This window comes from Dendrobates tinctorius, unplaced genomic scaffold, assembly GCF_039654945.1.
Source record: "Dendrobates tinctorius isolate UK_male_01 unplaced genomic scaffold, ASM3965494v1 ptg000022l, whole genome shotgun sequence".
NCBI classification, from domain to species: domain Eukaryota; kingdom Metazoa; phylum Chordata; class Amphibia; order Anura; family Dendrobatidae; genus Dendrobates; species Dendrobates tinctorius.
The window spans coordinates 22,447,799-22,465,976 of record NW_027361690.1 but is presented as its reverse complement, the minus strand read 5'-3'; the positions used below and the strand labels follow the sequence as shown (position 1 = coordinate 22,465,976).

At 43.4% G+C, this 18,178-nt stretch overlaps 1 protein-coding gene across 3 annotated transcripts in view; it reads left to right on the top strand.

The window, feature by feature from the left end:
* The window catches only part of ATP8B4 (ATPase phospholipid transporting 8B4 (putative)), a 355,883-nt gene extending 337,962 nt beyond the window's left edge, over positions 1-17,921 (top strand). For all 3 annotated transcript variants that reach the window (XM_073568472.1, XM_073568473.1, XM_073568474.1), the window contains 3 exons: positions 3,143-3,281; positions 10,245-10,375; positions 12,763-17,921. In XM_073568472.1, coding sequence (XP_073424573.1) covers positions 3,143-3,281; positions 10,245-10,375; positions 12,763-13,044 — 552 coding nt within the window. In that variant the 3' untranslated portion in view covers positions 13,045-17,921. The remainder of the gene's footprint in view (positions 1-3,142; positions 3,282-10,244; positions 10,376-12,762) is intronic.
* Positions 17,922-18,178: the final 257 nt, after the last annotated feature.

Here is an 18,178-nt window from a genome sequence, read left to right as displayed (position 1 = left end):
CCTCCTCAACATGCTGGCCCAAGCCAAGGCCAATGGGTCCATTGAGCACATGGAGATAAGTGATTTGTTAACTGTACTCCAGTGGTCGCAGTTTTTGGCCACCCTGGAACCCTTCCGGGCTGTGTTCACCAACCGACCTGGGAGGACGGAGTTAGCGGTTCATGAGGTGGACACCAGGAATCACGCCTCACTACGGCAAACACCTTATCGGATCTCTGAGTAGGTGCAGCAGGTTATGCGCCAAGAAATCAATGAGATGTTACAGCTGGTGGTGATTCGAAGGTCAAAAAGGACGTGGGCCTCGCCTGTAGTTCTCGTGCCCAAAAAGGATTGGACCCCTGGTTCTGCGTGGACTACAGGGGGCTCAACGCCATCACAACCTCTGATGCACACCCGATGCCACGCATCGAGGATCTGCTTGAGCGGTTGGCAAAAGCAAAATGCATATCCATCATGGATTTGAGTCGGGGATACTGGCAGATTCCCCTGAGCCCTGAGGCGCAGGAGAGATCTGCCTTTATCACCCCCTTTGGACTTTGAGTCCACAGTCATGCCTTTCGGCATGAAAAATGCCCCTACCACTTTCCAGCGGATGTCAACCACCTGCTCTGGGGACTGGAGGAGTACGCGGTGGCGTACCTGGATGACATTGCCGTCTTCCGTTCCACCTGGGAGGAACACCTTCAGCAACTCCAGGAGGTGCTCAAGCGTCTTCACCAGGCAGGCCTGACCATCAAGCTGGGAGAGTGCCAGATGGGCATGAGCGAGGTCCACTACCTGGGGCACCGGGTAGGTGGGGGTTCCATGAGTCCGGAGCCGGAGAAAGTGGACGCAATCGTGTCCTGGCCCACCCCCAGGACCAAGAAACAGGTGGAGTCCTTCTTGGGCACTGCAGGGTACTATAGGCGGTTCATACAGGACTATAGCGCCCTTGCAAAACCCTTGACCGACCTCACCAAGCAGAGGTTACCCCAAACAGTTAACTGGATGGCCGGCTGCGAGGCGGCCATCCAAGCTTTGAAAACCGCCCTGTGTAACTCTCCAGTGTTGAACAGTCGACCGCAATTGCCCGTTCCTGGTACAGACCGACACCAGCGAGTTTGGCCTCGGTGCTGTGCTCAGCCAGGTCGACTCGGGGAACCAGGAGCACCCTGTGTTGTACCTGAGCCGGAAACTCTTGCCGAGGGAAGTGGCATACTCCACCATCGAGAAGGAGTGCCTGGCCATGGTGTGGGCACTGCAGCGTTTGCAGCCTTACCTGTAAGGGCGCACCTTCATGGTGGTAACTGACCACAACCCTCTGAGCTGGCTGCACTCAGTGTCCGGAACCAGCGAAAGGTTGCTATGCTGGAGCCTTGCCCTTCAGCAGTACGACTTTATCGTACAACACAAAAAGGGCTGCTAGCATGGTCATGCTAATGGGTTGTCCCGCCAGGTGAACCCGCTGAGGTGCGCATGGCGGATTACCGTCAGGTTATGCCTCCGTAGCGCACTCTAAAAGGGGAGGTGTAATAATAAGTAAGATATGACGTCACTGGAACATTCCAGAAGCTCCCATTTTTACACTTCAGATTAGATTTCTGATTGCCACACGCTGCAGAGGTGACCCCATCCTCCTTCCCCCACAGCCCTTCCACACACACACACCAGTGTCTCTCTGCTTGCAGCTCTGTGAAATCTGAGACTTCAGTGAGGATTCTTCTCCCTTCCCCCTAGCCAGAAAAGGACTTCTTTGTCCTGGCCATGCGGCTAACTCACGTAGGAGAAATATTAAAAGAAGCCATAGCGCAAAAACCATTCGCAGCAGAGATATGAAAATTACATTTCTGCAAAATGCACGAAACCAGCGTGCTGGCCCATAATTTTCATGGTTCTAGCACTCCTAGAAACTGGGAAATGGATTCCTTCTAAACGGTGTGTCATATCTGCTGTATGTTTTTGGTTTTGAATTATTGTATTCAACAAACTAAAAAGAATGATACCATGTGCGTGTTTATCCAAGGTACCCTCTGTGGGAGATAGTCATTATAAGTTTTGTAGCCAAAATTGTAGCTTATAGAAGAGGGGAGGACCGACCCCAGACGGCCCCTTTTATGATGTCACAAATCCAAACCTATAAGGTACTCCCCCCCCCCCCCCCCCCTGAAATTAGTCATTCGAGCTGGAGGTTTCATGCCTAAAGGACCCCCCCAGATGCAGGGCGACGTGTGGCCCCGCCGCTTCCCCACATGGTAGCCTACAGACCAACTAAGCAACTGTAAGTTTAATTTCTGCTGTTAATCCCTTTTATTTTATATTTGCATTGTACATATCAAATGTCTCAACTTTGTAACCTCTTTTATCTGTGTAATCACTGCCCACCTTTTTGGGGAATAAATTATAAAACTTATTAGTCTGTCTTCATGCTCTAAGAACGAACGTACAAGTGCCTTTAAGATAATCGCTACTAATTTGGGGGTTTGCTACGGACCCTCTTAATTAACTCATTGATTAAGTGAATCGTAGCTGGTGGCAACGAAGTGTGATCTGGGCCCCGGGTACTGCTGGCTGTGACGGAAAGGGATTTTATAAGCTAATTGGGTGGCTGTGGCGAGAGCATTCATAATTCCCTCACTGCAGCATGGCGGGTGGCCAGACCTCATTGAAGCAGCTGGCCGGTGACCAGATATCCCGGGTGTAGTTCCCTGACTGACTGACATGAGGGTAAGGGGGGGGTGCCGGAGAGCTGCGAGTTCCAAAGTGGAACTGAGAAAGTAGGATATCCATAAATCCCTGCAGTTCGTGGAAGATTGTTAGTGGTGGGGCATCCAAAATAACCCCCCTGCGATAAATTGTTAGGGCAAGATTAGCTTGCTGTTTTTTGTCACGTGGTGCCAGCGGTGGGATAACTAAGATAAGCCCCCCTGTGATAGCCGTGTGTCGACAGTGCATCACATCCCTCCATCTGTGACATACCGGTGTCAGCAGTCGGATTGTGACACCTCCCTACAGCTTCTTGACAGTAGAATACAGGCTGATTTGTAGCAATTTGTTAGCAAAATTCAGAATGAAAATTTCTATATTGTTTGCTGATATTTAATAATAATTTAAATTCATAATTTTCCTCCGAACATTCCTGATATGTGGTGTGATTGTATTACAGATTGGTCTGGACACCAGCTACTGGACAGCTATAAACCATTTTTTCATCTGGGGCAGCCTGGCTGTGTACTTCTCCATCCTATTTGCCATGCATGGAGATGGAATTTTTGATATTTTTCCCAGTCATTTCACTTTTGTAGGTAAGATCCAAAGTAGACTTGTATTTTTTTTCTGGATTTTACACAGTACAAGTATGAAGCTCCATCAGCTATAGCATTGATCTTGCTAGATGTAGTTAATTCAATCAAAAATCACTTCACTTGGCCACCGTGTTAGAGGTTTATCTGGGACTTTTAGATATTTTTTGTGGGGCTAAAGACTCTGCCAGCTCCGTGTGATTACAGACCATTCCTGCTGGCGTATCTGCAACTTCTGTTGATGTCTATAGAGCAGTTTCTTCTCTTCTGGTCTGTCACTTGGTGTCACTGTCGACGTCATGCTGATTGACAGCATTCCCTGTTACCTAACTGCGGAGAGCTGTCAATCAGCATGACATTAGCAGTGACACCCCATCGACCAAGCATACCCGAACAGCTGCTCTGTTAATGAAGCTGAAAAAGGAAAAAAAAGGCACCAAAATCACCTATTGCTATTGTTAATGCATATGTAATCAGTGGAACCGTACCATTAAGCAGCGGGAACGGGGGGAAAAACAGCACATCAAAATCCATAAATAGAGAATAAGGTGGCACTCACTGTTCTTTTGAAAAAAAAAAAAAACTTTATTGCATATCCTTTAAAAGTTTGGAGACAGGGAGAAAAGTGGAAGAGTGGATGAATGAACAACGGCCGTTTCACGCCTCCTGTGCTTCAACGGGTCCAGTGTTCACTCGTTTGTTAGATTTGGCTGCCTTTATCTACTTTTAGGAAAAGTACCCGATGAAGCGCAGGAGGAACGAAATGGCCATCATCCGTTCATCCACTCTTCCACTTTTCTTCCCATCTCCTTACTTTTAAAGGGTATGCAATAGTTGTTTTTTTTTTTGTTTTTTGTTTTTTTTTACATGAACGGTGAGTGCCACCTTTTTCTTTATTTATGTGCTGCTCTGTTGATTTTGGGTCAAATGAAGCTGCAGAATTGCTGGCAGGAGTAGTCTGTGACCAATCTGAGCAAGCAAAGATTGGCACTGGGCAAAACAGACCGCTGTGTTATGATTGAGTCACCGTAGGAGGCAAAAATAGAAATGCTAGCTAAGTCCAGAAAACCAGAGAAGTTGGCAGCTATCGGATTGCAGACCCCTGAACCTATCAACACAACTAGCAGTAGCCGTGGGGGGCTCCTACGATGCCCTAGGCCCCTTGATCACAGCCGGAGGACTACATAGCCTAAAGACAGAAAGAGAAATCTAAACTGCCCCAGAGCAGACCCCAAAGCAAAAGGCAGCCCCCCACATATAATGACGGTGAAGCAAGAAGAAAGAACAAAACACAGACAGAAAGATAGACTGAGCAAAGATGGGGCCCAAGCTAGCTTAGATAGGAAAGGACAGGAAGGCTGCTGTCTGCAATCCGTGAAAAAACCCTATGAAAATAAGAGCCAACAAACTGACAGTAAAAAAGGCCCTGAAGACGCTAGGCTTCAAAAAAGGCTATGTCAGTACTCAGGAATATTCTGAAGACAGAGCAACAGGCAAAAGGAGATTCAGCTCACCCCAGCAGGGAATGGCAGAATCCAGAAAAGCAAGGAAAACAAAACACTAAAGCAAAAAGGCAAAGCAGAAATCTTAGCTTTAGATGAGCAGGAATCAGACTGGTTTCCTAGAAGTCCACAGAGAAATCACCCGCAGGCCAGAAGGGCGTCGGCGGCCTTACATCCAGTCATTAACTCCACTCAGCCAGTCATCATCATAAGCCCCAGGTGTTTGACAATCAGGCTCACTACCTTTCTTCACCAGAAGAGGGAGTTCCTCAGGCCTCAGTAGTGAAGGGGAAAATGAACTCACAACAGTACCTCCCCCTTGAGGAGGGGTCACCGAACCCTCAACCATGACACCAGGGCGATCAGGGTGAGCCCGATGAAAGGCACGCACCAATCTTTTGGCATGAATATCAGAGGCAGAGACCCAGGAATTATCCTCCTGACCATAACCCTTCCACTTAAACAAATACTGGAGTCTCCGTCTAGCCAGACGGGAATCCAGTACTTTCTCTACCTCATATTCCATGTTACCTTCAACCAATAAAGGGTCTGGAGGTGCAACCTCCGGAACAACAGGTTCAACAAACCTCTTCAACAAAGATTTATGGAACACATTATGGATTTTAAATGTGACAGGAAGAGCCAAACGAAAAGAGACCGGATTAATAATCTCCAAAATCTTGTAAGGTCCAATAAATCTAGGCTTAAACTTAGGAGAAGCCACCTTCATAGCAATATTTTTTGATGATAAGCACACCATATCACCAACCTTAAACTGGGGACCCATGGTCCTATGTCGGTTGGAAAACCGCTGGGCCTTTTCCTGGGAGAGAGAGAACATATCCACCACTTGGTCCCAGATCTGGTGCATTCTCTCCACCACAGTGTCAACACCTGGGCAGGCAGAGGGCTCCACCTGCCCTGAAGAAAATCGAGGATGAAACCCAAAGTTGCAAAAAAAAGGTGACATCAAAGTGGCAGAACTAGCTCTATTATTTAAAGCAAATTCGGCCAAGGGCAAAAATGAAACCCAATCATCCTGATCAGCAGAAATAAAACATCTCAAATATGACTCCAAGGTCTGGTTTGTTCTCTCTGTCTGCCCATTGGTCTGAGGGTGAAAAGCAGAGGAGAAGGACAACTGAATTCCCAGCTTGGAACAGAAAGTTCTCCAAAATCTAGACACAAACTGAACTCCTCTGTCAGATACAATGTTCTCAGGAATCCCGTGCAAGCGAACCACCTGTTGTAAAAACAGGGGCACCAATTCAGAGGAAGACGGCAACTTAGGGAGTGGTACAAGATGAACCATCTTAGAGAACCTATCACAAATCACCCAAATAACAGTCATCCTTTGAGAGACAGGCATATCAGAGATGAAATCCATTGAAATATGGGTCCATGGCCTCTTTGGGACAGGCAAAGGCCTCAACAGCCCACTAGAGCGAGAACCCGATTTAGACCGGGAGCACGTCCCACAGGACTGCACAAACTTCCTGACATCACGAGACAAGGAGGGCCACCAAAAAGACCGACTCACCAGATCTCTAGTACCAAAAATACCTGGATGACCAGCCAAAGCAGAGCAATGAACTTCAGACATCACTCTCTTCTTCCACTGGTCAGGAACATACAACTTTCCACTGGGACAACGCTCAGGTTTGTCCTCCTGGAACTCTTCCAGAGCACGTCTCAAATCGGGCGAGATGGCAGAAAGAACTACCCCTTCACCTAAGATGGTAGCAGGCTTGGTCACCACAGGAGAATCAGCAAAGAAGCTCCTAGAGAGGGCGTCAGCCTTGACATTCTTAGTTCCAGGAAGAAAAGAAACCACAAAATCAAAACGTGTAAAAAACAAGGCCCACCTAGCCTGTCTAGGGTTCAAGCGCTTAGCCGACTCTAGGTAAATCAAATTCTTGTGGTCAGTGAGGACCACGACTTGATGCTTAGCTCCCTCCAACCAATGTCTCCACTCCTCAAATGCCCATTTCATGGCTAACAGTTCCCGATTCCCCACATCATAGTTACGTTCAGATGGAGAGAACTTTCGGGAAAAGAAAGCACAGGGATTCATTTTAGATGTTACAGGATCCTTTTGGGACAAAACAGCTCCTGCACCAATCTCAGAAGCATCCACCTCTACCTGGAACGGAAGTGAGACATCAGGTTGCCGCAAAACCGGGGCGGAGGTGAATCTTCGCTTCAGCTCCTGAAAGGAAGAAACAGCCTCCGGAGACCAATTTAACACATCAGCACCCTTCTTAGTCAAATCAGTCAATGGCTTGGCAATACTAAAAAATTTTGCTATAAATTTCCGATAAAAATTAGCAAAACCCAAAAACTTCTGGAGGGCCTTCAAAGAAGTGGGCTGAACCCAATTGTAAATGGCCTGTACCTTGGCCCGGTCCATTTCAATATTTGACGGGGACAAAATAAATCCCAAAAAAGAAATCCTCTGTACTCCAAAAAGGCATTTAGATCCTTTGACATACAGGGAATTCTCCCTCAAGATCCGGAACACAGTCCGAATATGTTCCACATGAGAATCCCAATCCTTGGAGAAGATCAAAATATCATCCAGATAGATAATCAAAAATTTATCGACAAAATCTCGGAAAATATCGTTCATGAAGCACTGGAAGACAGAAGGGGCATTAGTGAGCCCAAAAGGCATCACCAGGTACTCAAAATGTCCCTCCGGAGTATTAAACGCCGTCTTCCATTCATCCCCATGCTTAATGCGAATAAGATTATACGCCCCCTGAGGTCAAGCTTGGTAAACCAGCAAGCACCTTTAACTCTGGAGAATAGATCAGAAATCAGGGGTAACGGATACTGATATTTAACAGTAATTTTGTTGAGAGCACGATAATCAATACAAGGTCTTAATGATCCATCCTTTTTGGCTACAAAAAAAAAACCGGCACCTAAGGGTGACGAGGATGGTCTAATATGACCCTTCTGCAACGCCTCCTTAATATAGGATCGCATAGCCTCGTGCTCAGGTACAGATAAATTGAAGAGCCGACCCTTGGGAAATTTACACCCCGGGCTCAGTTCAATTGCACAGTCATAACTCCTATGAGGAGGCAGAGACGCAGACTCATTCTCACTAAATACATCATAAAAGTCCGCCAAATAATCAGGAACATCATGCGACTGAGGAGAGGTGGAAAACACCGGAGCCTCACTAAAGGCACACCGACAACCCCAACTCACCACAGACACAGATTTCCAATCCAAAACTGGATTATGAATTTGTAACCAGGGAAACCCCAGAACAATAGTATCATGCAGATTATGTAACACCAAAAACCTGCAATTTTCTTGATGGTCTGGGGCGACCCGCATTACCACCTGGGTCCAAAACTTAGGTTTATTTTTAGCCAAAGGAGTAGCATCAATCCCCCTCAAAGGGATAGGTGTCTGCAGAGGTGTCATCGGAAATCCACAACGTTTAGCAAAATCCAAGTCCATTAGGTTTAGAGCTGCTCCCGAATCCACAAAAGCCTTGGCGGAAAATGTGGACAGGGAGCAGATCAGAGTAATAGCCAGAAGAAACTTAGGTTGAACACCACCAACAGAAAACGTGTGTGCAAGGCGTTTCTCGCGTTTAGGACAGACAGAAATAATATGCGAGGCATCTCCACAGAAAAAACACAACTTATTACGCCTTCAGAACTCATGATGCTGCTCTCTGGAAAAAACTCTATCACATTGCATAGGTTCAGACATCTGTTCAACAGGTGGCAACACCTCTCGTGCAGCTCTGTGTTCGCGCAAACACCGATCAACCTGAATGGCTAAAGACATAGAATCGTCAAGACCAGAGGGAACAGGAAATCCCACCATAGTATCTTTTACGGCTTCTGACAACCCCTTCTGAAAGAGAGCAGCCAAGGCATTATCATTCCAGGTAGTAAGTACTGCCCACTTTCGGAATTTTTGACAGTACAATTCTGCAGAATCACGACCCTGGTTCAATGCCAGCAGGGTCTTTTCAGCCTGATCAATGGCATTAGGTTCGTCATACAACAACCCCAAGGCCTGAAAAAATGCGTTCACATTAGTCAGAATAGGATCATCTGGTTTCAAAGAAAACGCCCAATCCTGGGGATCGCCACGCAGCAAAGAGATGACAATTTTAACCTGCTGCGCGGAGCTCCCCGACGAGTTAGGCTTCAAGGCAAAAAATAATTTATAATTATTTTTGAAATTCAAAAATTTAGACCGATCCCCAAAAAATACATCAGGTGTAGGAATCTTTGGTTCAGCAGCATGTGAGTGAGCAAGGTAGGCGGAAATTCCCCGCACTTCCGCAGCGAGCTGCTCCACATGATCAGACAATTGCTTTATCTCCATTGAGAGAAAAAAAAAAAATTCCCCCTACGGCCTCAGAGATATAGAGGAAAAAATATACACACCTTTTTTTTTTTTTATACAATTCTTTCCTGCAATTGAGTACCCTAGGATCTGCGGTATGGCGGGTGATTCTGTTATGATTGAGTCACCGTAGGAGGCAAAAATAGAAATGCTAGCTAAGTCCAGAAAACCAGAGAAGTTGGCAGCTATCGGATTGCAGACCCCTGAACCTATCAACACAACTAGCAGTAGCCGTGGGGGGCTCCTACGATGCCCTAGGCCCCTCGATCACAGCCGGAGGACTACATAGCCTAAAGACAGAAAGGGAAATCTAAACTGCCCCAGAGCAGACCCCAAAGCAAAAGGCAGCCCCCCAATTATAATGACGGTGAAGCAAGAAGAAAGAACAAAACACAGACAGAAAGATAGACTGAGCAAAGATGGGGCCCAAGCTAGCTTAGATAGGAAAGGACAGGAAGGCTGCTGTCTGCAATCCGTGAAAAAACCCTATGAAAATAAGAGCCAACAGACTGACAGTAAAAAAGGCCCTGAAGACGCTAGGCTTCAAAAAAGGCTATGTCAGTACTCAGGAATATTCTGAAGACAGAGCAACAGGCAAAAGGAGATTCAGCTCACACCAGCAGGGAATGGTAGAATCCAGAAAAGCAAGGAAAACAAAACACTAAAGCAAAAAGGCAAAGCAGAAATCTTAGCTTTAGATGAGCAGGAATCAGACTGGTTTCCTAGAAGTCCACAGAGAAATCACCCGCAGGCCAGAACGGCGTCGGCAGCCTTATATCCAGTCATTAACTCCACTCAGCCAGTCATCATCATAAGCCCCAGGTGTTTGACAATCAGGCTCACTACCTTTCTTCACCAGAAGAGAGAGTTCCTCGGGCCTCAGTAATGAAGGGGAAAATGAACTCGCAACACCGCTGGTTAGCAACTTATTGCCTATAAGTTCTTCTTAGCCTTTTTAGGAAAAAAAAATCCCAGATAACCCCTTTAAACGTTATTTCTTGTACAGGTTTCTGGCAAAGCTGATGGACTTCTAAAGGTTGTTGGTCATGTAAATTTCTATTTTATTTTTTTTTTCCAACAGGAAATGCCAGAAATTCCCTAAGTCAAAAAAGTGTTTGGTTGGTAATATTCCTTACCACTGTTATTTGTGTCATGCCTGTGCTGACATTCCGATTTTTGAAGGTGGATTTAACACCAACACTCAGTGATAAGGTAGGTAAAAGAATATCTATACTGTTTATATTATTATTAAGATTAGTTTCGCTTGACCTTTCACATTAGAACAGCTTTTGTTTTCAGAAATGTGGATTTTGACTAAATGTTTGGCCAGGGCCAACTGCTACTTAAAGGGACCCTGTCACTTCATTCATACTGCCCAAACTATGGACAGCATGCTGCGTAATTATAGCCAGAGATTTGTTTTCATTGAGACACTTGAAGAGTTGGCCAGGAGAGGCTCTCCAGGCGATGGACAAGTCTCTCCCTATGATAAAGCAAAGCCAAAAGAAATGATGTGCAGTATAAGTTGGTGTATGATGTACACATATGGGTGAAACTTGTCAAGTCAATCACCTGGAGCGGGAAGCTAGGCTGATTCATGCTACCCACACCAATCTAGTGATATGACATCTTCTTTAAGGGAAACCTATCAGCCATCATTTTATTACTGACAGATCACAATTGGGCCCCGTTCTCAAAATAGATGCTTGTCCCACTTTTGTAACCCGCATCTATCGAATATGTGCGATATATTTTGCCGCTATGATATAAATGTTCAGATCAGACAACCACTACAATACTTTATCATTTATGTAATATTTTTTTTTTTAACAATTAGAGAATAAGAACTCCGTTTGGCAAGGAATTGAATCACATAATATTAGTCAGTTGTTTAACTTCCCTTTATACATAATTACAGAGGATAAAGGATAACTTGATCTACTGCTGGGACACCGACAATCTTGAGAATGGGGCTCTGAAGCTCTGTCTTGAATTAACATGCTTGACCTCTGCTCAATTCATTGTTTATAGGATTGCTCGAAATAGCCAAATGCTGCACTACACTTTTTCCAGCACTCCAATAAACAATTGAATGGAATGGAGTTTGATGACTGTACGCCTCCATTCTTATTTTAGTCTAAATAAATATTTTAGGTAATGTCGGGGGCATTTCCAGTGTTAACCTAGTAATGACTGACAGTATGCTCTCCCCATCTCATTTCAGAGCTGTGCCTGATTATAAATAACACAATAAAGTAGAACTGAGCTTGTATCATTACAAACACATTTGCAGCTGCAGCCAGCTTGGGGGGAAGGACAGTAAAGCTGAGCCGAGGTTATAATGAGACAAGATTCAACTTTGCTGTACTGTGTTAGTTGTAATCAGGCACAGGCTGATCCTCATGGCAGATTCCCTTTAAATAGGAAAAAGCCGCACATCAACAGTTTTTGTATTCACTTTCTTTAAGAGCAGCAGTGGTTTGTTGTACCAAGATGCAACTTTTTATATCTCCCTAACGTAGAAGGTGGGTCCAGATTGTATTTTGGCTGGAAGATTTGTGCCTTCTTAGAATGTTTAATCATAAATTCTTTTTACAATATGATTAAACATGTCCTGTATGTTATTAATTGTATACCAGTATTAAACTACTAATTTATTACACATTTTAATATGTTATATATTTTTTGCATAGCCATTGTTTTATTATTATATATTTGGCTATATTTGTGCAGTACACCCAGCTGCTTACTTTCATGAAGCACTTCAGAGCTTGGTACAAAAGGGAGAGTTTACTTAAAGGGAATGAGAGAAGACCACCACCTTTCAGGCCTCATACAGTATACAGCATTCTACAGTGCTGTATATAAGCCCCCAACCTGTCCTGAAAGATAAGAAAAATAGCTCTTCTTATACTCACCTGCGGGGCGATCCAGTCCGATGGATGTCGCTCTTCTTGGTCCAGCCCCTCCCTTCTTCTTGTGATGCCTTCCTCTTTCTTGCTCCATGTGGATGACGTCTCCCTACAACATCCACATAGTCTGCCTGGCACTAAGTGCGCAGGCGTACTTCTCTGTGTTGTGAGCAAAGTACTGCAATGCGAAGTCGTAGGGAAAGGTCAAAGAGCCCTGCGCACTGCAGTACTTCACTCTGCCCTAGTCAGGTCACAGAAGTACGCCAGCGCATGAGCGCGATGCCGGGCAGACTGTGTGCTTGACGTATGGACTCGTCATCCACACGAAGCAAGCAGGAGGGCGGCATTACAAGAAAAGGGAAGGCTCCGGATCAAGAAGAGACACCCCCCTCGGACCGAACCGCCCCGCAGGTGAGTATAATAAAAGCTCTTTATCTTAACTTTGTGATCGGGTTGGGGGCAGATATAGCGCATTGTAGAATTCTGTATATCAGCCCTGAAAGGTGGTGGCTGTATCTCCTATCAGCCAAAATTAGTGATAGGTTCACTATAAAGACCATATCAATACAGGTATGTAGATAGAATTAGAAAGCAGTGTGTTGATCAACATTGCAGGAGGGCTTTATCTGTGCCGGCTAATAAAAAGGTGTTGCAAATGTCTAACTTTTTATATTCTTACATTTAAAGGTTCGGTATTTGCAGCAGGCTAAGAAGAAACGGAAGCCCTTGGCGAACCATATGCGCAGGGTGCATAGAACTAGCTCCAGGAGATCTGGGTATGCTTTTGCTCACCAGGAAGGCTACGGTGAACTTATTACTTCTGGTAAAAACATGCGGTTAAATGAGCCTCAGTCATCATCGGGCATCGCAAGAACAATGCTGAGCAGCACAAGCTGGATAGAAAACCTGAGGAAGAAGACGGCAGATAATTTTAATAGCTTCAGCAGTGACAAGATTTCTAAATTATAACTAATACAGGACCATAATTGGGTTTTTTTTTATTATTATTTTTTATTGGCTTTAAGCTGTGGCCATATTTTTGCACTGCGTTACTCAACACCAAAGGGAGATGATGTACATCTTCTAAGGAAATGGATCACCCTGATGTTGCAAATTTTTGTCCCATCTGAACATAATATGTCAGCTCTTATAAAACACTGTTCGTGAAAAGAAGCCTTTTAGAAATCCCCACACCCTTCCGTACTCCATTCCCAAATGATTACGAAGCTCCATACTGTGAGACAGGACAATAACATGGCACTGTAGACTCGTCACTTTCTGACCAACAACTGTTTAAACCGGTTTCTGATTGAATGTCATGGGCATTTGCTTTCTGGTCTTTTACTGCATTTTGCTTTGAATGTTTTTTAGTTATAAGTGTACGCTTTATGGAGACACCATTTTAGATGGACCATATTTTTTAATGTCAAAAACAGTTTGCAAGATAGTAGATTTCACATCCCGGAAGGTTACCTTCTTCCTGTTAATATTCACTTGCTGAAGAAAATGCTGCTACTATGGATCACAATAGATTTTCCATCTCGAGGATTTGATCATTATTCAGAGTCATCATTGGCTTCCTTGTGAGCTGAATTCTTTAACGTTCCATGTTTTTCAGCAAGTCCTTATCTCAAGCTCCTACTACTTGTTATGACAACTTGTAAAGAGGTTTCCTGTTAGAGAGCAGCATATAATTTTGGTGTGGCCAGTACTTAATGTGTGCTCCATAGCAGATTAGCACAGTTCTCTTCCAAGTGGAACTTATCTCTTTCCTTCTAATACTAGATGAATGTCTGTTTTCCGTTTTGGCCTTTTCAGCATTATGAATGTGAAAAAAGGTGCCATGACTATACTATACATCAGGGTATAAGTCACTCAGAGAAAACCAGTCCTCTATACAACCAGAGGGACTGAAATTCTTCTGGAGATGAAAGAAACCTCATTTGATTTATTGCTGGATATTTTTACTCGCATGCTTTGTTTCACACAGAAATGCACCAATGGAACAGTTTTCTCAGGGGATATTCATTTATATCATAATTGCTACTCTTCATCTTGTTTTAAAGGGCAAGAGCTTACCCATAATTAAAGGAGGACACCCAAGAATCCTTGATTTTTTGGGTCTTTAAATCTATGTATATGTCAGTGTGTTAATATACTCACCTACCGCCGTCTTCAGCGCTGTTCCGCTCCTCTTCTGAGTGATGTCACCTTCTCTACAAACTCTCCGGTTCACACTGCGCTCTGCATGCCCCAAAGTGACCATTTACAAAGTAAGTCTATGGAGGGTCACAACGAGGCACCTTCAGCTTACGTTATGCTTGAGCTGGAAGCCTCTTTTGCAAAGTGATCTGGATAGTCTGAAGAATGGTGAGATCATGCAGAACCGGAGTGGAGCAGCGCTGGAAACCAGAGGGGATGGCAGTAGGAGAGTATATTTACACTTGTGACACTACAGTACAGTAACATTTGCACAAGTTTAGGGGAAAAAGTCAATGGACGGGCTTCTTTAGTTTCAAGAGATGTCAGTGGGTGTCGCTGGTGGTGCACCCAGCTGTTTAGAGAATGTGCAGCTACCGGTGTCAGCTGATGCTTCATTCCCCTCCAATAATATACAGACGCCTCTCACTCAGTGGTCGGCTCACACTATCCTAGAGATCTGAATTGTCATTTAGGGGGAAAAGTATTTTCATACACAAGCACTGGTATGTTTTGTAGATTTTGCCATCCCTCCAGACCAATATGCAAAACATATGGTGCATTTAGATGAGTAGATAGTTGGCAATTGCTCGTTCCCAATCATCCTCTTTTGTAAACCTGCTGGTTTTTATTACTTTACTGTAAAGCAAAAATGGTCATTCATCAGGAGATCACAATATTTGTGCCTGAAAAATAATAGCTGCATATTACCCCGTGTAAACAGCAGGGGATCTGCTGTCGATAACATGATGCTTGTCATTGTTCATTATTCCTATGTAAACAGTCCTGTAATCGAGCACCAGACAGCTTATATATAGCTGATTGGCGGTCGTTAATGGAGGCACCAATGAGCTCTTATACTATAAGAGTAATTGGGTTTCTGTACGATGCGGTTTTGCTAACTGGTTAAGGAACACACTTTGCAATAAAACTGAATGTAATGTTACCATAACATGTCTAACTTGATATTCAAGTTGCAAAGCAGAAAATAAAAAACATCAGAACATCTTTTTTGGGACAACTAGAATGCCATGCATTTTTCTAGGTGGCATTACCACTGTACATACAGTAGCTGTCTATCTCCTCTAGATACAGAAGTCATCAAAGAACAAATTGGACATTTGTGGCACCAAATATGACGTAAACACTTACGGTATATTGTCGATATTAGTTTTTCATTTGCTGCCTCTTATTTTTTAAATTGAAATAGGACAATGGTAATTAGAATTGAATAGTCAGCAATTACTCTGTTACTTGGTTAAACTGGTTAAACTGTTATTTTCTTTGTTTATTTAGGCATTTGTAGTGTGTTACATGCTTGGGCCATGTGCAAGACTTAGCAGCAGTGCAAGGAAAACAGGAAAGTCTCTATAACATGCGTTTGTGTATACCTAATATATGACACTAAGGAACAAGTAGAAAACCGATGCCGAGGAAACGTGGCGTAGATGTCCAGATTTCGCTCTTCTATTACCACTTGTTATTCCTTTGCTCTAGTTTTGGTACACCCGCTCTCACTACATTCCCTTTTGCATACGGCTTTATCGTGATACTTGCACAGCTTCTGTATAGATGATTGCAGGTGCAAACTTAAGATGGGTAAATCGCTTCCAGCCGGACCCTAAGAAAGAATCCTACAATGAGAATTTTACATAATCTCATGTTTTTTCATTCCATCAATTTTCAATTAAGTGAAACGTTAAACTACCGAGCAGAGGTCAATGTCCGTTATGTCCATACACCGTTTTATAGCCTTTCCTTTGCACGGTTTATGTGACCACCTAGGGTGGAGCTTCTAAAGTCAATGAGTCCACCACTATGTGATGACAGCCATTTCTACAATGAGGTACCATTGCATTGAGCACAGTACTGCGCTTATATGAAGGACTTTCCATATAACAGAGCTTTGACCTTCCTCTGTTCCAGATACTACTCACCACCCATTTAATGAGCTGAAAATATTCCATTACGGTTGACTAGTGATAATGGTGGAAACCAGATTGTGCCTTGAGTAAGCTGTGACCCAGGGCGCTAGGGTCAAGGAGGCATGGCAGATGTCAGTGATATCACTCGTGCTTACAAATGATATTGCATTGTGCCACAACATCAACATATCTCCTTGCATTCCTGAGTGTCATATTCACGTAATTACCTTGTGTAGCACGTCCGATATTAAGCACTGGCTATCTGTCCGCAAACAATGTTATGGGACAGCACTTTTTATCCTTGAAATTCTAATTTCTATGCTACTTGTTTGCTTCTTCAATGTGTTCTTAATTTCAGTCTCCACAAGATGCATTTCATTAGTTATTTCTGCTGAGCTCCAAAAAGTCCTTTACTTAACACTCCTATCTCCCACCGAGTTGTGATGTGGATGGAGGCAGTAGAATACTGCTGCAGGTTTCCTACAGTGCAGTGTTACAAATCTGACTTTAGAGGGAATTTGTCAGCAAGTTTTGGCTTTTCTATCTGAGTGCAGCATAATGTAGGGACAGAGACCCTGATTCCATCGATGTATCACTTACTGGACTGTTTGATGTCATTTTTTATAAAATCACTGTATGATCATGCGTCAGACCTACCAGTTATCTGAAAGTTGAGCTCTGTATATCCCTACTAACATCAATGATTGGCAGATTCTTCCACATGCACAGTGTACACCGAAAGCTGACAATCAGTGGTGGGGCCAAATTATGCAAAGAATATGCTTGACTACCTGGCAGCAGGCTCACTAGTCCTCTAGTGATAATCTCCTGCTGATAAAACAATGACTATAAAAACTACACCAAGCATCCCAGTAAGTGATACATAATTGGAATCAGGGTCTTTATCTCTGCGTTATGCTGCTCTCAGAATAGGTGACAAAAGCTTGGTGACAGATTCCTTTAAACTTTGAACAGTACAATGGCGTCCCCTGAATTCCCTTTAAAAGGTGGTACTAATAGCCTCTAGGACACCAAAGTTGTTAACGTCCACAACTGATCGATGTGTATGTGTGTGTGTGTGTATATATATATATATATATCTCTAATATGTGTGTGTGAAACTTATTCTCTGTACAATTCTCATGTCGCACTATGCACAAAGACCTGGGTCTAATATGAAGTCAACACAGAATATGGGAATAAGAACTGGTCCAATGCAGAGCCGAGCCTTTGGTTGTGCTGTGTCATTTCACTGATATTTTCTTTTTGTTCTGTTTGATTACTGCTGAGAAACATCCAGTTTATTATATGCCTTGTCTTCTGCTGTCTTGTTTTGCTTTGCTAAATGCCGTTACTCCATTTTCATGTTTGAAAATCCGAACCTTTAATATGGCATATTCCATGTTGTATTTGCAGGAGCCATATATGAAGCCTAAATAGATCTATATATACACATATATATATATATATACATACATATATTTAGAAATGTCAATCTTTATTATTTTAGGTACAGATTAGTTTAGATTTCTATAAAATGTCTGGCTTTTGTTTTGTGCAATAGAGAAGTTACAATCGTCTGTGCGCATGATGTCGTCATACCAAAGAGTTAGCGCTCTTTTGTAACATAAGGTTTACGTATGTACATAGTATTCCATAATTTATTTAAGTGCTTTATATACAAAATATTTTCTATAAATATACTGTTTCTAAGTAATTAAAGGCATTTTGTGGTTTATTTCGTTTTGTCAGGTTTGACATATTACTAAGGCATGAACGCCAATGGCAATATTTTCACACTAAAGCTGAAATTTTGTTTTTTTGGAGACACAATGCTACTGAAAAAGGAGAAGTATACACAATTGATATATAGTATAGTCTGAACAAAAATACACAACCCGAAGGGTGAAAATTGCATATACCGTAATGTCTATATCACATTTAAGGAAAATAAAAGAATCAACCAATGTTAACATTTT